This window comes from Macaca mulatta, chromosome 1 (assembly GCF_049350105.2).
Source record: "Macaca mulatta isolate MMU2019108-1 chromosome 1, T2T-MMU8v2.0, whole genome shotgun sequence".
Lineage (NCBI taxonomy): Eukaryota > Metazoa > Chordata > Mammalia > Primates > Cercopithecidae > Macaca > Macaca mulatta.
In genome coordinates this window covers 162,854,221-162,870,767 of record NC_133406.1, presented here as the reverse complement: position 1 = coordinate 162,870,767, position 16,547 = coordinate 162,854,221, and the positions used below count along the sequence as shown (strand labels likewise).

Sequence of the window (16,547 nt, the reverse complement as noted above, 5' to 3'; positions counted from 1 at the left end):
GTCCAATAAATTTTAGTTATTAGTATTACTTTTGTAATAGTTTTTAAAATCACCTAAAGCAGCTCTTTTCAATCTTCAATATACATACAAACCACCTGGAATCTAGTTACAGTAGTTCCCTCCCCCCATCCACAAGCGATACATTCCCAAGATCCCACCCCCGCCCCCACCCCTCTCCTGCCCCTGTGGATACCTGAAATTGAGGATAGTACCAAACTGGATATATACTATGTTTTTTCAGTCTGATAAGTGAGATGGCTACTAAGTGATTAACCAGTGGGAAGCATACAAAGTATGGACAAGCTGGACAAAGGGATGATTCACATCCCAGGCAGGACGAGAGGGACAATAAGAGATTTCATCAGGATACTCAAAAGGGCACACAATTTAAAACATTAATTGTTTATTTCTTGAATTTCCCATTTAATATGTTCAGTCCAAGGAAAGCGAAACTGAAGATAAGAGTGCAGGAGAGACTACTGTAAAATGAGATTCTGATATTCAGAATCTGTTATATGAGAGGTCTGGAATGCAGTGTGAAATTTGAATTTCTAGTAAATTCCCTGATAGGTGCCAGGGAACTATAAAGTTACAAGGATGGTTGTCAAACTTTAGCACACACCAGAATCCTCTAGTGGTCTAGTTTAAAACACAGATTTCTGGGTTCCATCTCCAGAGTTTGAGAAAATCTGCATTTGTAAAATTCCCAAGTGATGCTCTGCTGCTATGCCCAGAACCATATACTGTATTGAGAACTATTGATCAAAGGTTCTCATCTAGGATATGTATCAGAATCACTTGTGGGGTTTTTGTCTGTTCATTTTGTTTTTTAATGCAGATACCCTGACTATACCCAAGTAGTGCTACAAAGTGTGGTCTCCTCACCTACTAAATCTGAAATTCTAAGGGCAGAGCCCAGCAATCTATTATTTAAAACAAATAACTTTCAGGCGATTATGATGAATGATAAATACTGAGAACCACTGCCATATACCTACAAACAAATCAAAATATCCTTGGTGACATTCTCCTAAATATACAAAGAGAAGTAGCTACCTGTGTGCTTAGCTTAGGTCAAACTGGAAAATGCTCTGACTAGTTCACTAGGTAGGAACAGCATTTATTCAAATTTAGAAGTAACTCTATAACCATTACAAAAGTCAGTTAATCTCTCCCCCATTCTTCAGGAGATAATGTTTCCCTATGGCATGATGATGTTTCCCCAAAGTCAGACATTTAAACTCTCCAAATTAAAAAACAAATGATTCTTTTTTTAGAAATTAGGCTAAAACTTTACAATCATTTAATTTCCACAAAAGCTCAGCAAATAAAAGATGATTGAAGTACAGGACTGCTAAGCATACACATTACTCTTAATCATGACCAAAATATCTAATTTCAACAACTATTTGCCATTTATAATACTCTGGCCCTAACACTTACTGACTGAAATAACCAAAATTCGCTTATAAAGGAATTAAGCCTTTATATTATTATATTATTAATTATATTAATTATATGCGCATATCATCCAGGCATATCATAACCATACGACTTATATGAAAGAAAAATTATGTGCAGGAATACAGTCATAAATCTATGACTTTCCTTAAAATTAAGAAAGTGAAATCGGAGGAAAATACAAAAGGAGAACTCCTGAGAAGCTGCACTTTAGGCACCAGGCAGGGTGGCTCACACCTGTAATCCCTACACTCTGGGAGGCCGAGGCAGGCAGATCACCTGAGGTCAGGAGTTCGAAACCAGCCTGAACAACATGGAGAAACCCTGCCTCTACTAAAAATACAAAAATTAGCCGGGCGTGGTGGTGGGCGCCTGTAATCCCAGCTACTTGGGAGGCTGAGGCACAAGAATCGCTTGAACTCAGGAGCTGAAGTTTGCAGTGAGCCAAGATTGTGCCACTGCTCTCCATCCTGGGTGACAGAGTGAGACTCTGCCACAAAAAAAAAAAAAAGTTGCACTTTACACTTGAAGCTAGCCTGAAAGGGGTTAATAAGCTGGTAAGGCTCTTAGTTGATTCCCAGTATTTTACCAGCCTTTTTGATTTTATAATCTACACACCACAATGTTGTACTGTTCATGAACATAAAAAGTTGTACTGTTCATAAATGTAAGTATTTTGAAAGTAAAGTGGCTTAAACTTAAATTGGAATCTTTTTCTTGGTGGGGAGGCTCACAACATGCTTTGAAATAACTGAAGATATTACATGGTATCATAAAAATTAGAATGGGAATCACTGCTTGAGGAATTCAAAGAATGAAAAGAAAGCTACCAACTCATAAGATAAAAGTCCAAATGGCCATTAGCTGGCCAGGAATCCTGTACTATAGTTTTTAAAACAAAATTTTTAAGTAGGAAAAAACAAAACAAAAGCAACTGAGGTACTGCATAAGCCATCAGTGACAAAAATTTTAAAATATACTGTTTACCCAAATAGCATTAAAACACAAAAGAAGGCTACCACAGAGTCTAAAACAAAGAAGGCTTTTATTTGATGTCCCCTCCTAGGAGTTCTTGAAAACTATGAATGCCATGAGAAAAATGTCTAAGTGTTGAGATCTCCAGGTACAAATCAGGTTGAGTTATAGGATTTCTCAGGTTACCCATATCAGAACAGGATGAAGACAAAATAAAACAGTTGAATCTCACAAACATAACATTGAGCAAAAAAGGCCAAACACAAAAACAATACATACTGTATACATCCTAGGCTCAAAAGCAAATAATTCTATGATACTAGACATCAAAAGTGGTTTCTCTTGGTGGGGGGTGGCACCTAGGGACCATTAATGACCGGAATAAACACACAAGTTTTTGGAGTTCTGACAGTGTTCCTCTTAGTGACGGTTACACCAGTGTGTTCACACTGAAAATTCACTGAGGTGTACATTTATGAGAACTTTCTATGTGTACCAGACTTTAATTGCATTTACCTTTATTTAAAAAGAAGGAAAAAGAGATTTCTCCTTAGGAAAAGACACTTTGGCCAGGTACAGTGGCTCACGCCTGTAATCTCAGCACTTTGGGAGGCCGAGGTGGGCGGATCACTTGAGGTCAGGAGTTCAAGACCAGTCTCACCAACATGGCGAAACCCCGTCTCTACGAAAAATACAAAAATGAGCCGGGCATAGTGGTGCATGTATGTAGTCCCAGCTACTCAGGAGGCTAAATCAGGAGAATTGCTTGAAATCAGGAGGCAGAGGTTGCAGTGAGCCAAGATCATGCCACTGCACTCCAGCCTGGGCGACAGAGTAAGACTCGGTCTCAAAAAAAAAAAAAAAAAATTACTGCAAAACCACCATAAAAATCTACATACGGTGAAGACAGTTCAGGTAAGAATTATAGGTCTGGGGTGGGGAGTGGAGAGTTAATATGGAGAAGTATTACATCTCCAATAATCTATGGAAATAAAAAAATGTAAATTAAAAAAAAAAAAAGAGAAAGTATTACAAAGTTCTTCAAGGGCTATCAGTGGATAAATCTCACACACACCCCTTTGCCAGGAGAAATAATCTTGGTAGTTCCCTCTATAATACAGCCAAGCCACCTAAAAGCATTATTTCGTTTTATTTATGAAACACATCAATCTGCTTTCCAATGGGAAAGTGTGTAACAATGGCAGGATCTATTTTCCTTGAACTTCTGACCAATTAAAAAAAAAACTTTAAGAACTAGTAAGGAGGGTAAATAGTACCAGAATATAATTAGCAACTCTATTTCCTGGACCATTTCAGTGACATTTTGAAAAAGCAACTCATCTCTCATGGGGCAGCAGAATTTCAATAGCAAAAAAAGGTGTAAGTTATGTTCCAATCCCTTTAAATCTCACCATAACCCAAGATAGAAGGAAATTACATCACATCGAATTGTTCATCTTCAATTCTCTGTAGGTGTTCTTCAAGCACAGGACACACTTTTTTTTTTCAAATATTTATTTTTTCACACTCAGAGTTACTTAAATCTGGCTTTTCTTACTAGCATTATTGTAACCAGAAAAATCTGTGAACAAAAAACATTAAAGCCATTTAATAAAATTAACAGCTTTGCAGCCATCACAATTTCAAAATGTAAACAAACATAAATACCTTTTTTCAATTATTTTGAGATCACAAATTATTTCATAACAGAAAAAAAGGCATCATAGTAAACAGTAAGCATTTTCAGTATTAAAAATGCTCTCTGGCATAGGTACCTTCCTAAAGCTTACTTGAATGTCTTGTGTTATTAAATTTCAGTATATGTATCATATTGCTATCTCAACATTTGAAGAAGAAAGTTACTGTGATTCTGTAACCCAAGTGCCAAAGCTTTAAATGAAAAATTTAAATATATTAGAGGTATATGATATCAAGTTGAATACTGCTGTTTAACACTCTAAGCATACATCCTAAACTGTTAATTTTAGAAGTTAATTTCTCTAATTCCCCAAAATCCGCCAAAGTAGTTTTTCTCCTTACAGTTTGTTGTTGGGGGTTTTTTTACACAGGGTCTCACTGTGTCACCCAGGCTGGAGTGCAGGGGCGCAATCTGGGCTCACTGTAGCCTCAACCTTTTGGGGTCAAGTGATCCTTCCACCTCATCCTCCCCAGTAGCTGAAACTACAGGCACATGCCACCACACCAGGCTAATTTTGTGTATTTTTTTGTAGAGACGAGGTCACACTACATTGCACAGGCTGGTGTCGAACTCCTGGGCTGAAGCAATCCTCCCACTTCAGTTTCCCAAAGTGTTGGGATTACAGGCATAAGCCACTGTGGCCAGCATAGTACTTTTAAGTAGTTTCACATTTTATCTCTGTTCAAGAAGGGGGAAATTTTCATTCAATGCAACTAAATTATGTGGCATGGAAAAATCTTATTTCAAATTTTGGCTGACAAGAAAAGGAATTATAAAACATTGTTTTGTTAAAAAATAAGCTTTATTATTCTCAACTTACAGTAATCTTAAAAATAAATAAGGAAACAAACACCACAATAAGAAAGCCAAGGCAAAATATATTAAACATATCATAGAATCATCTAAAAATATGAATGTTTTTAAGGATTGAGATAAAAATAAACAATTTAAAATAAAAATGATTAAAATGTAAAAATGAAGCATAATAAAAAAATGAGAAAAATTAAAAAATTAAATAAAGCATTATTTAAACGAGTTGAGAAAATTACCAATATGGAGGAAAATATTTAAATTCTCATTTCACACCAATGCCAGATGAGGTAAAAACTTAAAATTTATTTAAATCTAACTTAGAAAAACTAAACAAACAGAATTAAACCAATATTGTTTATTACAGTTTTAAAAAGGGAGGAATTTCATAAAATCAGTAGAACAAAATTATATCAAGATGTTTGGGCTGGGCACGGCGGCTCACCCCTGTAATCCCAGCACTTTGGGAGGCCGAGGCAAGTAGATCACCTCAGGTCAGGAGTTCCAGACCAGCCTGACCGACATGGCGAAACCCCATCTCTATAAAAATACAAAAATTAGCTGGGCATGGTGGTATGCATCTGTAGTCCCAGCTACTCAGGAGGCTGAGGCAGGAGAATCACTTGAACCTGGGGGATAGAGGCTGCAGTGAGCCGAGATGGTGCCACTGCACTCCAGCCTGTGCAACAGAGCAAGCCTCCATCTCAAAACAAACAAACAAAAAGATGTTTGACTGCAATAATGTTAAATTCTATTTATCTTCAAAGATCACAAGATAAATACATCTATAAACATGCTTCACCTCAGTAATTAAAGAAATAAAGCACAGTATGTCATATATCCCCATTAAACCTTTATAAAAAATGTTAAGTGTTGATGAGTATAGGGTAACAACCACTCGAAAGAGAATACAAATTTATCCCTTTTCATTAATATTGTGCAGTATGTTTTAAGAGCCTTTAACATGTACCTAAAAAATCAATTCTGGCAATACACAACAGAGAGATAATACTATATACAAGAAACGTGTATAAATATGTTCTTCGCATGGGGGATAACATGATACGTTCACTGCACAGAACATTTTACAATCATTTATAATGATAGTTATTAAGATGCATTGTGAGAATGGGAAAGTGTTACCTAACAGTAGGTTAAAAAGCAGGACATCAAACTAAATGTTTTTTACCCACAAATATGTAAAAAATATACATTAAAATAATGGAAGCAATATATCAAAATTCTAATAATAATTCTATTAATTCCCAAAATCTAATTCCTCAAGCCAGCTTTCAAAATCATTAAAATACATATACACACCTTATACCCAAGTCAAAGACTATCTACTTTACCACTAATGGAAGCAAAAGGTTTAAATTAACATACTAGACAGAGAAGGCCAGCAATGCAACGAAAAAAACTCACTACAAAAACCTGGCACCTTAGGACACTTGGGCTAATAGACTCAATATCAGGATTCAAAACTATACAACTGAATCATATGCATAGGTCATTTACTAATTCTAATTATCTGCTTTACTATTTTCTTCATTAGCAAATGTGCTAATCTTTAGGCAACTGGTTGTTCATTACTGATATCAAATATTAAATATAATAGAGTCTTGTTTGGGAGTTTCCTTGAAATATTAAGTAGAAAGATAAATAGGTTAAAATAATAAAATAAAACAAAGGAAGTTATACACACAATAGTACCATTTTTATTTGGTATCATCTGATAAGGAGAGATCTACAAGTAAATTTTCCAGAAAACTGAAACGTAACATTTAATTAACAGAGTTTTGAAAATGTTTACTTTTATAGCAATCTCAAAAGACACCAATTTCTTACTTCCTTAAACATAATACACAGAATAAAGGTTTATTATTAAAGTCATCATTGTGACGCATCAACTTACTAGGCTGCTCTATGATACTGTCATTCCTTCAGAAGTTAATGATTATAGGAGTGTATGTCTTTATAACGGCCTTAAAACAGTATTCTACCATAGTTCCACCTACTTTTTAATAGTTCTTCCTTTTCCCCTGAAGATGTCACTTCAGCTGCCAATGTCCCTAACTCCAATGGCCAACACTGAAGATTTTTATCTGTGGACTACTTCCAATTAGTTGTTTCCTAATAAAGGCTAATGGCTTATTATACTTGGTTACAGTCATTCTGAAGGCTTCTAGATTTTTTTATGTCCAGGATTTCTGCTATGTTTCAAATGGCTGAGGTCATTAGCAATAAATGTCAGCTGAATCACTGACTCTAACTTACAAATATACTGGAGTTCCAAAAACAACAGTAATAATAATACCTGAATAGTTTGATTAATCACAAAGTGATAGTCTCCTCAGGGCAAGTTACTCACTCAGTCCTCTCTAATAAGACAAAAATTACCTACATAAATGAGAAAGATCAGCTGAAAAGAAAAACAGAAAAAGTGAAAAGCAAAGGGTCAAACAAAATAATCAAGTCAAGACTTTGGACTTTGGGAAATATTTACTGAGAGTGGTTTTCAGAGTACAATTATAGTAGTTATCAGAGCATTAACGACAGAAATTTGCACCAGAGTATACACCAAATCTCTAGTAAATACTACTATAAAAATGAAACTCTTCTAGCAACTATTCCTTGTAGGCAACTCCAAACTGAATTTTCATATGAAATTTAGGTGTTTTTATTTTATTTTTGACCCATGGTCTCACTCTGTTGCCCAGGCTGGAGTGCAATGGTGCAATCACAGTTCACTGCAGTCTCAACCTTCTGGGCTCAAGTGATCCTCCCATCTCAGCCTCCCAAGTAGCTGGTACTACAGGCATGCACTACCACGCCCAGTTTTTTTTTGTTGTTGTGGTTTTTTTTTTTGGTAGAAACGTGGTCTGACTATGTTGTTGCTGGTCTCAAGCAATCCTCCCACCTCAGCCTCCCAAAGTGCTGGTATTACAGGCGTGAGCCACCAGGCCAGCTTAAGGCAACTTAAAGTTACAGGTTTGTGGAAACAGGCATGGTGTCAGACCTTAAGGAAAAAATTCAAGTGAGAACGAATCAGTATTATATTATCACTGTTACTAATTTCCTCTGATCACTGAAGTTCATTAGCTCTCATCATTTAGATGACTGTAATAATTGAGAAAAATGAAAATTAAATTTCTTGGTTATTTAAATTTTACTCAAGCAAAAACAAACCATGTAAAAACACATTTTTCCTCTTCCTTGGATTTTTCTCAGTATATTTCTACCAAGTACAAATAATTTCGTGTCTGTAAAAGACTGGTAATTCCCAAGACCCACTACTGAAAAGTTTATAAAACAAAAGTCCTAAGAACAAGGAACATATATTATTTCATAGATCAGATGTACGTGGACTATTAAAGGCCGAGTTACCAAGCTAAATTTATGCAGATACCTTTGCAAAGGCCATTGTAGAACTGTGACCTTCAAACTCATTGTCACTTCCACAATTTTCTACTTCTAAAAATAATAATAAAATGTACTTAACAAATGTTATTTAACAGAATAGCTTTATCTAAAGTAAAGAATTCACAAGGTTTCAATTAAGTATCACCTTAAGCTGCTGACTTTTATGACAGGAAATATCTAGCAATTCTGTGAACAGACCCAGAACTGACTAAAAAAAAGAGGAGGAGAAAGTTGCCTGAAATACGGACTCGGCTGTCCTCCAACTATTATGAGCCTAACTATTCTCGGACCACGGCTCTTGACTCACTGTCAACCTTCTACATTCCTCTTTTCTCCCCAACTTGTCCAATTCCATTTCAACATCAACCTCTACACTCCCAACGTCCCCTTTTCCTCTTTCCAACATCGTATCTCTCAACGCTCACTTCTATTCCTCAACATTTCTACTTGCACTGTTACAACAAAAAACCACATTGCCCAAAGAGTGGACACTTTTCTTATGTGACTGGTCTGATAAATATTATTACTGGTAGGTTTAAGGGGGAAATTACAAAAACAACACTTACAAAATGAAAGCCGCTTAGCAACTTCAAGTATATATACCTTTGTTTGTACGAACTACTGATATGTCTACCACTCTCCAATTGAGATCACTAAATTGCAGGGTCAGAACTACCATTTTAATCACACTGATAAGCTTTTAAAACGTCTGAAAAACTCCTATATAGTTAGGTTACAGTTTAGAATATATAAAGTTAAATATGTAACAAACATTAAACATAAAAATATAAAACTCAAGTGATAAAACATTAATTTATTTAAATATTGTTTTACATGTACTTTCTGTGCAAAGCTACTAAGCACAATCAACTTTACTGCAAAAATAAGTCACTTGTGATATTTTCACAAGATTGTACTACCAAAAAAATCAGTACAAACAAAAAAATCTGCTTTTTATCTAAGTATGCATACATGAGTCTTGACAAACAGGCACATATCACTAAATAAAAATTTAATTTAGCCAAAAAATGTTTACTGATTGACAATGTTGTGTTGACACCCCATTAAAACAACACTTTCTCCCCTTCATTTAAGAAACAAAAACTAAACTAAAACATGGAAATATCTGGAATGATACAGAGCAACCACAAAGGCTGGTTACAGAGATTTAAGACTGAGGAATGGAACTTTGTGGTACCTTGAAACAAGTACTGTGTTACTCTATACTATATACCTCTGTATGACGTGCAGGAAAAAAAAAAATTTTGTAGTTTTAAAAAACAAACTATGAATGAATTAACTAGTTACCTGATTCGTTTTGTAATTAACTCCCCACTCCCTATTTAGTACTGCAACTACTTAAAATAAAAATCCAAACACTACTTAAGAATACGAAAAAACAAAGGCATATTGTAAATTGATTTCTGAGACATTAGGGAATTGGAGAGAAATATTAAATTGATTTCAAACTCATTTAAGAAAAATAAAGCTCAAACTCTGATACCAAAGTTTGAGTTTGCTCTTTACTAAAAAGTCGATCTGAGGCCAGGCGCGGCGGCTCACGCCTGTACAGTGCTGTAATCCCAGCACTTTGAGAGGCCGAGGCAGGTGGATCACTTGGGGTCAGGAGTTTGAGACTAGCCTGGCCAACACGGTGAAACCCCGTCTCTACTAAAAATACAAAAATTAGCCGGGCGTGGTGAAGCGCGACTGTAAACCCAGCTACTCGCTACTCGCTACTCGCGAGGCTGAGGCAGGAGAATCGCTTGAACCCGGGAGGCGGAGGTTGCAATGAGCCAAGATCGCCCCACGGCACTTCAGCCTAGGCGACAAGAGGGAGACTCCGTCTCAAAAATAAAAATAAAAATTCACATGAAACAAACAGTCTGTTACCCTAAATATATAACGTAAAACCACCATCCCTAAACATCAAAGATGGCAACGTCAGTAACACAGTGGTAATTAAAACCCTACCGATAACTGAGTTAATAGGCACGTACAAAATGATTAAAAGCAGGATTTTCTTCTGACCTCAGGTGCTATCAGAGACATAATGGGCCCTTCAAATACTGCCAAAAGTTACTGAAAATACGAAGTCAGGGTGATGAGCAAATGACACCCAGAGAAAAGAGATGGGAGGAGTTCTGTTTCAGGAGACTGGAGACAGGTACTGCAGCAGAAAACGCGACAAAATAGTTAACAGGTCTGGAATACTTTAGAAAACGGCAACACGGGAAAAACTGACAAGAACGTTTTAAAGTAAGAGGAACGGTATCCAATGGAATCATCAGGTCTGCACCAGCACGGCTCCGGACTTCCAGTGAGTGGGACAGGGTGGAACTATCACTGCGTGGGGAGAAGGACCCGGCTGAGGGGTGCATATGCTTTTGCAGGTGGCGGAGCGCCCGCAGGGGGATGGGGAGGGCAGTGTTGCCTCAATGGGGTTACTGTATTCCCTTCAAGACTATAGGAAGCTGATATAGCACGTATCCCGGCACCAAGAGGCACTCGCCCCGGGCCCCTCCCTAACGACTTGCCTTGTAGAAAGAGTTGCGGGTCCCAGGCCCCCGGAACCCAAGGCTCCGCCATCCAGGACAACTGCTCTGCCAACGAGGTCCCGCGAGAATCGAGAGATCTCGCGATACAAACACACTCGCATCTCGCGAGCTTCCTCTAACATGGCGGTACAGAAAAAAATCAGTATTTCGGAACTTAAAAAGCACTTCACTAACAGAGTAGTGAACATTTAAAACACTGAATAGGAAGTCTTTTCCGCTTTATATGTCTCCTCCTTTCCCCTTGTACAGAAGAAAAGCGGCAATCTTAAAAACCTCCGATTACCACGGTTATACTACACAAACACAGCCCAACGCGCTGCCTCAGCCGGCCTCCCTGTCACGTGGAAACAGATTATCGGCGTGCCCATCACGTGGGCCGCCACTGAGCGAGCGCGCGCCCGACGCCCTCCCAGGAGCCCTCCCCGCCCCCCTTTCGCCCGCGCACACGTGCGCGCGCACCCCCGCCCCACGTGGGGGCTTCGCCGTCACAGCCGTCGCAGTCGTCGCCTCCAGCCCACCCCCTCCCAGTACTTGGCTCCAAATCCGGGTCCCAAGCCGATCGTTTGCCACCCCCATTCCCTCCCCCTTCATTCTCCCTCCCCCGTGTCTGGCCCTCACCACGTGCCCCGAGCTCCTGCTCACCTTTCACGCGGGGTCGCACTCCACGGGCCACTTGGGGAGGCGCCGCCGCCTTGGCCGCTCTCCGCCCCCGCCACGGCACTTGCTCGGGTGGCCACCGCTGCAGGAAGCTCGATAGCGGCGCCGCGGCGCTTCCAGGTGGGTCCCCGCCTCCAGCTCCTGCCACTTCCCGCAGCACCAGCGGCTCCTTCCGGTCCCCTCCTTTCTCCTCCTCGTTGGGACGGGCGGGCGGCGGCGGCGGCGACTGCTGCTGCGGTAGCTGCTGCTGCTGCTGCTGCTGCTGCAGGCGCGCTCACTACACCGCCTGCTGGTAACCGCGGCCCGTGCAGCGCCCGCGGGTCGGGGGCTGCCGAGGCCCTTCCCGGCCCATCCCTGCCCCTGGGCGAAGGTTGGTCTTCCGAGAGCGGGTTGCAGTCCATCCCTTGCAATTGTCCAACCTGGCCCTAACAGAGGAAAAGCGTCCTCGTAGCTTCGCCGTTGGAAATCGGCTTCATTCTACTCTTTGTGGCCTCCTGAGAGATTTGTAAACCCCACCTTCCTTAGCACTGTGGTCTCAAGCCAGGAGAACATCCATATGTGTATTTATGATGATGCTTCTGCCTCTCCTCGTTCACCTCTGGCTTTCTAGCTGGTACCACACCACGCAAACTCGAACCACTTCGGGCCTTTGCGCTTGCTGATTTCTCTGGCAGAACATTTCCTCCAGATTTTTTTTAACTCGTCGATGTTCGATGCATATTTCAGGTCCCTTCTCAGAGGGCTGCCCAGACCACTGTATCCAAAAAAGTACACCTGCACCATTGCTGTAACTCTTTACCTGCTTTTATTTCTTCATAACAGGTACAGCTTCCAGACCTTATTTATTTGTCAGTATCCTCACCACCAAGAATGTAAGATTTTTAAAAGCAGGGACTTAGTAAACTATTTTGCTCATTACTGTATCCCCAGAATTGTGTCTGACACAAAGCAGTGCTCAGTAGTATCAAAACAGATCTACCAACTATATTAAGCATGTAGGAAAATGAAGCCCAACACACATTAATGAAGATAAACAACATTTATGAGCTGTGGAAAAACAGCTAAACCTCCTTCCCTGGCTATAAAGATTATGTTCCAAAAATATAAAATCCAGTGGTAGAAGCCATTAACTGGCGCTTTTCTTTGACAATTGTCCAGTACTGCTTCATTACTTTTGTTTTCCTTTGGAACATTATTTTTTTTTAAGGCAAGTGGATACATGTTGTGCCTTCTTTTATGTTACTAATAAAAGTTATTAAATGGTTTAAATGGTGTTTTGTATTTTAGCTTTAAGTTCAACTCAAAGTAACATCTACTTCAAGAAAAAGGGTTACATATTTTTATATTAATTAACACATCAAGTATTTATTGAACATACCAGTGTTTCTGGGTGGCAGTATGTCAAAAAAAAAGGGGGGGTGGGCACGGTGGCTCACGCCTGTAATCCCACCACTTTGGGAGGCCGAGACGGGCAGATCACCTGAGGTGTCAGGAGTTAAAGACTAGTCTGGCCAACATGGTGAAACTTCGTCTCTATTAAAAATAGAAAAATTAGCCAGGTGTGGTGGCACACACCTGTTATCCCATGTAATCTCAGCTACTTGGGAAGCTGAGGCAGGAGAATCGCTCGAACCCGGGAGGTGAAGGTTGCAGTGAGCCGAGATCACGCCACTGCACTCCAGCCTGGGCAACGGAGCAAGACTCTGTCTCAAAAATAAAAAAGGAAAGATAAAACATACTAGTGCCCTATACTAAGACTAAGCACGTTTCCCTAACTTGCTCTTTCTACTTATAGAGCCAAATTCTATTATAATAACCATACTTAGCATGCTTTTGATTCCTATGTGCCAAGCCAAATGCTGTGTACTTTTCTATGTTACCCTATTTTAGGCTTCTGACAATCCTATGAGATATATACTATTTGTGGTAGGCCTTGAGATGCACTTTACAGACCCCACTTCAGGAATAAAGCACTGAGCTGCTGCCACCAAGAGTCATACCCATAGCAAGCCATCGGTTGTCAGCCCCTTTCAGGCATGCCAGTGTCACAGTGTCATAATGTTCTCAGAGAGGCCACATCCAGTGACTGATCAATGCAGGGATAAAAGGCCCAGCCCTCTCACCTCCATTTGGTACAATTCTGATGGATTTTCTCATCTCCTGCAGAACAACTTGCAGGATCAGCTAAGGCATTCCATTGAGACTTCATTGAAGCCTAGCTGCTTCTGCCCAATTCAGCTTTTCTTCCCTCCCACAAGTGATGATTCCAAAATATATGATTCCAAAAGCAGGATCTTGCTCTGTTGCCCAAGCTGGTGTGCACTGGCACAGTCTAGGCTCACTGCAGCCACCCGTGTCCCTTGTAGTAGAGATACGCACCTCCATGCCCAATTAATTTTTGTATTTTTTATAGAGATGGGGTTTGGCCATGTTGTCCAGGCTGGTCTCAAAACTCCTGGCCTCAAGCTATCCACCCACCTCGGCCTGCCAAAGTACTGGGATTACAGGCCTGAGCCACTACGCCTGGCCCCCTTTGTTATTTTCATCTAGGATCACAGAATATTGAAGATGGAAGATACATTAACAACAACTAATTCAGCAGTTTGTACAATATTTTCTGAAGCACTGGAAATTTCTTGTATACTCATATTCTTATGCCAGGATCCAATATTTGAGCCAAATAAAAGAGGACCTGGGAGTAGGCAACCAGCTGACATTTTCCTCCATCCCTTACCACAGCAGGTAAGATGCCACCTCAGAACACACTTTGAAAATCATTGATGTAGTTCTTTCAACAAATATGCCAGGTGCCATACAAGGTGCTAGAGATACAGTGGTGAACAAAGCAAGCAGAGTGTCTTTTTTTTTTTTTCTTTTTTTTTGAGATGGAGTCTCACTCTGTCGCCCAGGCTGGAGTGCAGTGGCCAGATCTCAGCTCACTGCAAGCTCCGCCTCCCGGGTTCGCGCCATTCTCCTGCCTCAGCCTCCCGAGTAGCTGGGACTACAGGCGCCCGTCACCTCGCCCGGCTAGTTTTTTGTATTTTTTAGTAGAGATGGGGTTTCACCGTGTTAGCCAGGATGGTCTCGATCTCCTGACCTCGTGATCCACCCGTTTCGGCCTCCCAAAGTGCTGGGATCACAGGCTTGAGCCCCCGCGCCCGGCCGACTAGCAAGCAGAGTTTCTACTTGGACAGAGCCCACAGTCTAGGGAGGGAGGCTGACATTTAAAATATAATCACATAAATTGAAACTGGTTAGTACCATTCATGAAAGGTGTAGGTCATAGGTCTGGGAAGTGAGGAGCGCCTCTGCCCAGCTGCGGTCCCGTCTGGAAAATGATGGACCTCTGCCTGGCCGTCCAACTGTCTGGGAAGTAAGGAACGCCACTGCCCAGCCACTGCACCATCTAGGATGGCAGGAGCCCCTCTGCCCGGCCCGCACTGTCTGGGAAGTGAGGAGCGCCTCTGCCTGGCCCCCACCGCTTCTGAGAAGTGAAGAGCACCTCTGCCCATTCCCCCCCACCCCCCGTCCGGAAGTGAGGAGCACGTCTGCCCCGCTGTCCCACCGTCTGGGAAGTGAGGAGCACCTCTGCCCGGCCCCCACCCCGTCGGTGAAGTGAGGAGTGCCTCTGCCCAGTCCCCTCATTGTCTGGGAAGTGAGGAGCACCTCTGCTTGGCCCCCGCCCCGTCTGGGAAGTGAGAAGCACCTCTGCCCCACCGCCCCACCGTCTGGGAAGTGAGGAACACCTCTGCCCGGCCCCCGCCCCATCTGGGAAGTGAGCATCTCTGCCCTGCTGCTCCACCGTCTAGGAAGTGAGGAGCGCCTCTGCCCAGTCCCCTCATTGTCTAGGAAGTGAGGAGCTCCTCTGCCCAGCCCCCCACCGTCTGGGAAGTGGGGAGCGCCTCTGCCCTGCCCCTGCCACCATCTGGGAAGTGAGGAGCACCTCTGCCCAAAGGCCCACTGTCTGGGAAGTGAGGAGCTCCTCTGCCCGGCCCCCACCCCATCTAGGAAGTGAGGAGCGCCTCTGCCTGGCCGCCGCCCCGTCTGGGAAGTGAACAGCGCCTCTGCCCAGTCCCCTCATTGTCTGGGAAGTGAGGAGCACCTCTGCCCTGCACCCTCCCCCAACTGTCTGGGAAGTGAGGAGCATCTCTGCCCGCCCCACTCCCACCGTCTGGGAAGTGAGAAGCACCTCTGCCCTTCCCCCCTCAAATCTGGGAAGTGGGGAGAACCTCTGCCGGCCCTTCCATTGTCTGGGAAGTGAGGAGCGCCTCTGCCCTGCGCCCTCCCCGCCACCACACCCTCTGGGAAGTGAGGAGCCCCTCTGCCTGGGCCCCCCACTGTCTGAAAAGTGAGGAGAGCCTCTGCCCGCGCCCCCCCGCCCCCGACCCGGCCCCGTCTGGGAAGTGAGGAGCGCCTCTGCCCGGCCCACCGCATCGTCTGGGAAGTGAGGAGCCCTCTGCCTGGCCCCCACCCCATCTAGAAAGTGAGGAGCACCTCTGCCCGGCCGTCCCCCGCCCCCCATACACACACCCCATCTGGGAAGTGAGGAGCACCTCTGCCAGCCGCTGTGCAACCCTCCAAGGGTGAAGTGACAGCCTTGTGTGTGATCTTTCTGCCCTCCCCAAGTTTGCATTTTCTTTTTTTTTTTTTTTTTTTTTTTTTTTTTGAGACAGAGTCTCGCTCTATCGCCCAGGCTGGAGTGCAGTGGCCGGATCTCGGCTCACTGCAAGCTCCGCCTCCCGGGTTTACGCCATTCTCTTGCCTCAGCCTCCCGAGTAGCTGGGACTACAGGCGCCCGCCACCTCGCCCGGCTAGTTTGTTTGTTTTTTTTTTTTTTTTTTTTTTTTTTTGTATTTTTTAGTAGAGACGGGGTTTCACCGTGTTAGCCAGGATGGTCTCGATCTCCTGACCTCGTGATCCGCCCGTCTCGGCCTCCCAAGTGCTGGGATTACAGGCTTGAGCCA

General features: G+C 42.4%; 1 protein-coding gene across 47 annotated transcripts in view; it reads right to left on the bottom strand.

Annotated features, from left to right (window-relative positions):
* ZZZ3 (zinc finger ZZ-type containing 3) overlaps positions 1-12,002 on the bottom strand; it is a 122,028-nt gene extending 110,026 nt beyond the window's left edge. For 23 of the 47 annotated variants that reach the window (XM_077953752.1, XM_077953844.1, XM_077953967.1 and 20 more), the window contains exon 1: positions 11,569-11,705. Coding sequence is in view for 2 of the 47 variants with exons in the window: in XM_077953928.1 (XP_077810054.1) it covers positions 11,569-11,984 (416 nt within the window). In the remaining 45 variants the exon portion in view is untranslated. Of the gene's footprint in view, positions 1-10,905; positions 10,980-11,568 lie in introns of those variants that run through there. The other 24 variants (XM_077953750.1, XM_077953840.1, XM_077953957.1 and 21 more) reach the window with 3 other exon arrangements.
* Positions 12,003-16,547: the final 4,545 nt, after the last annotated feature.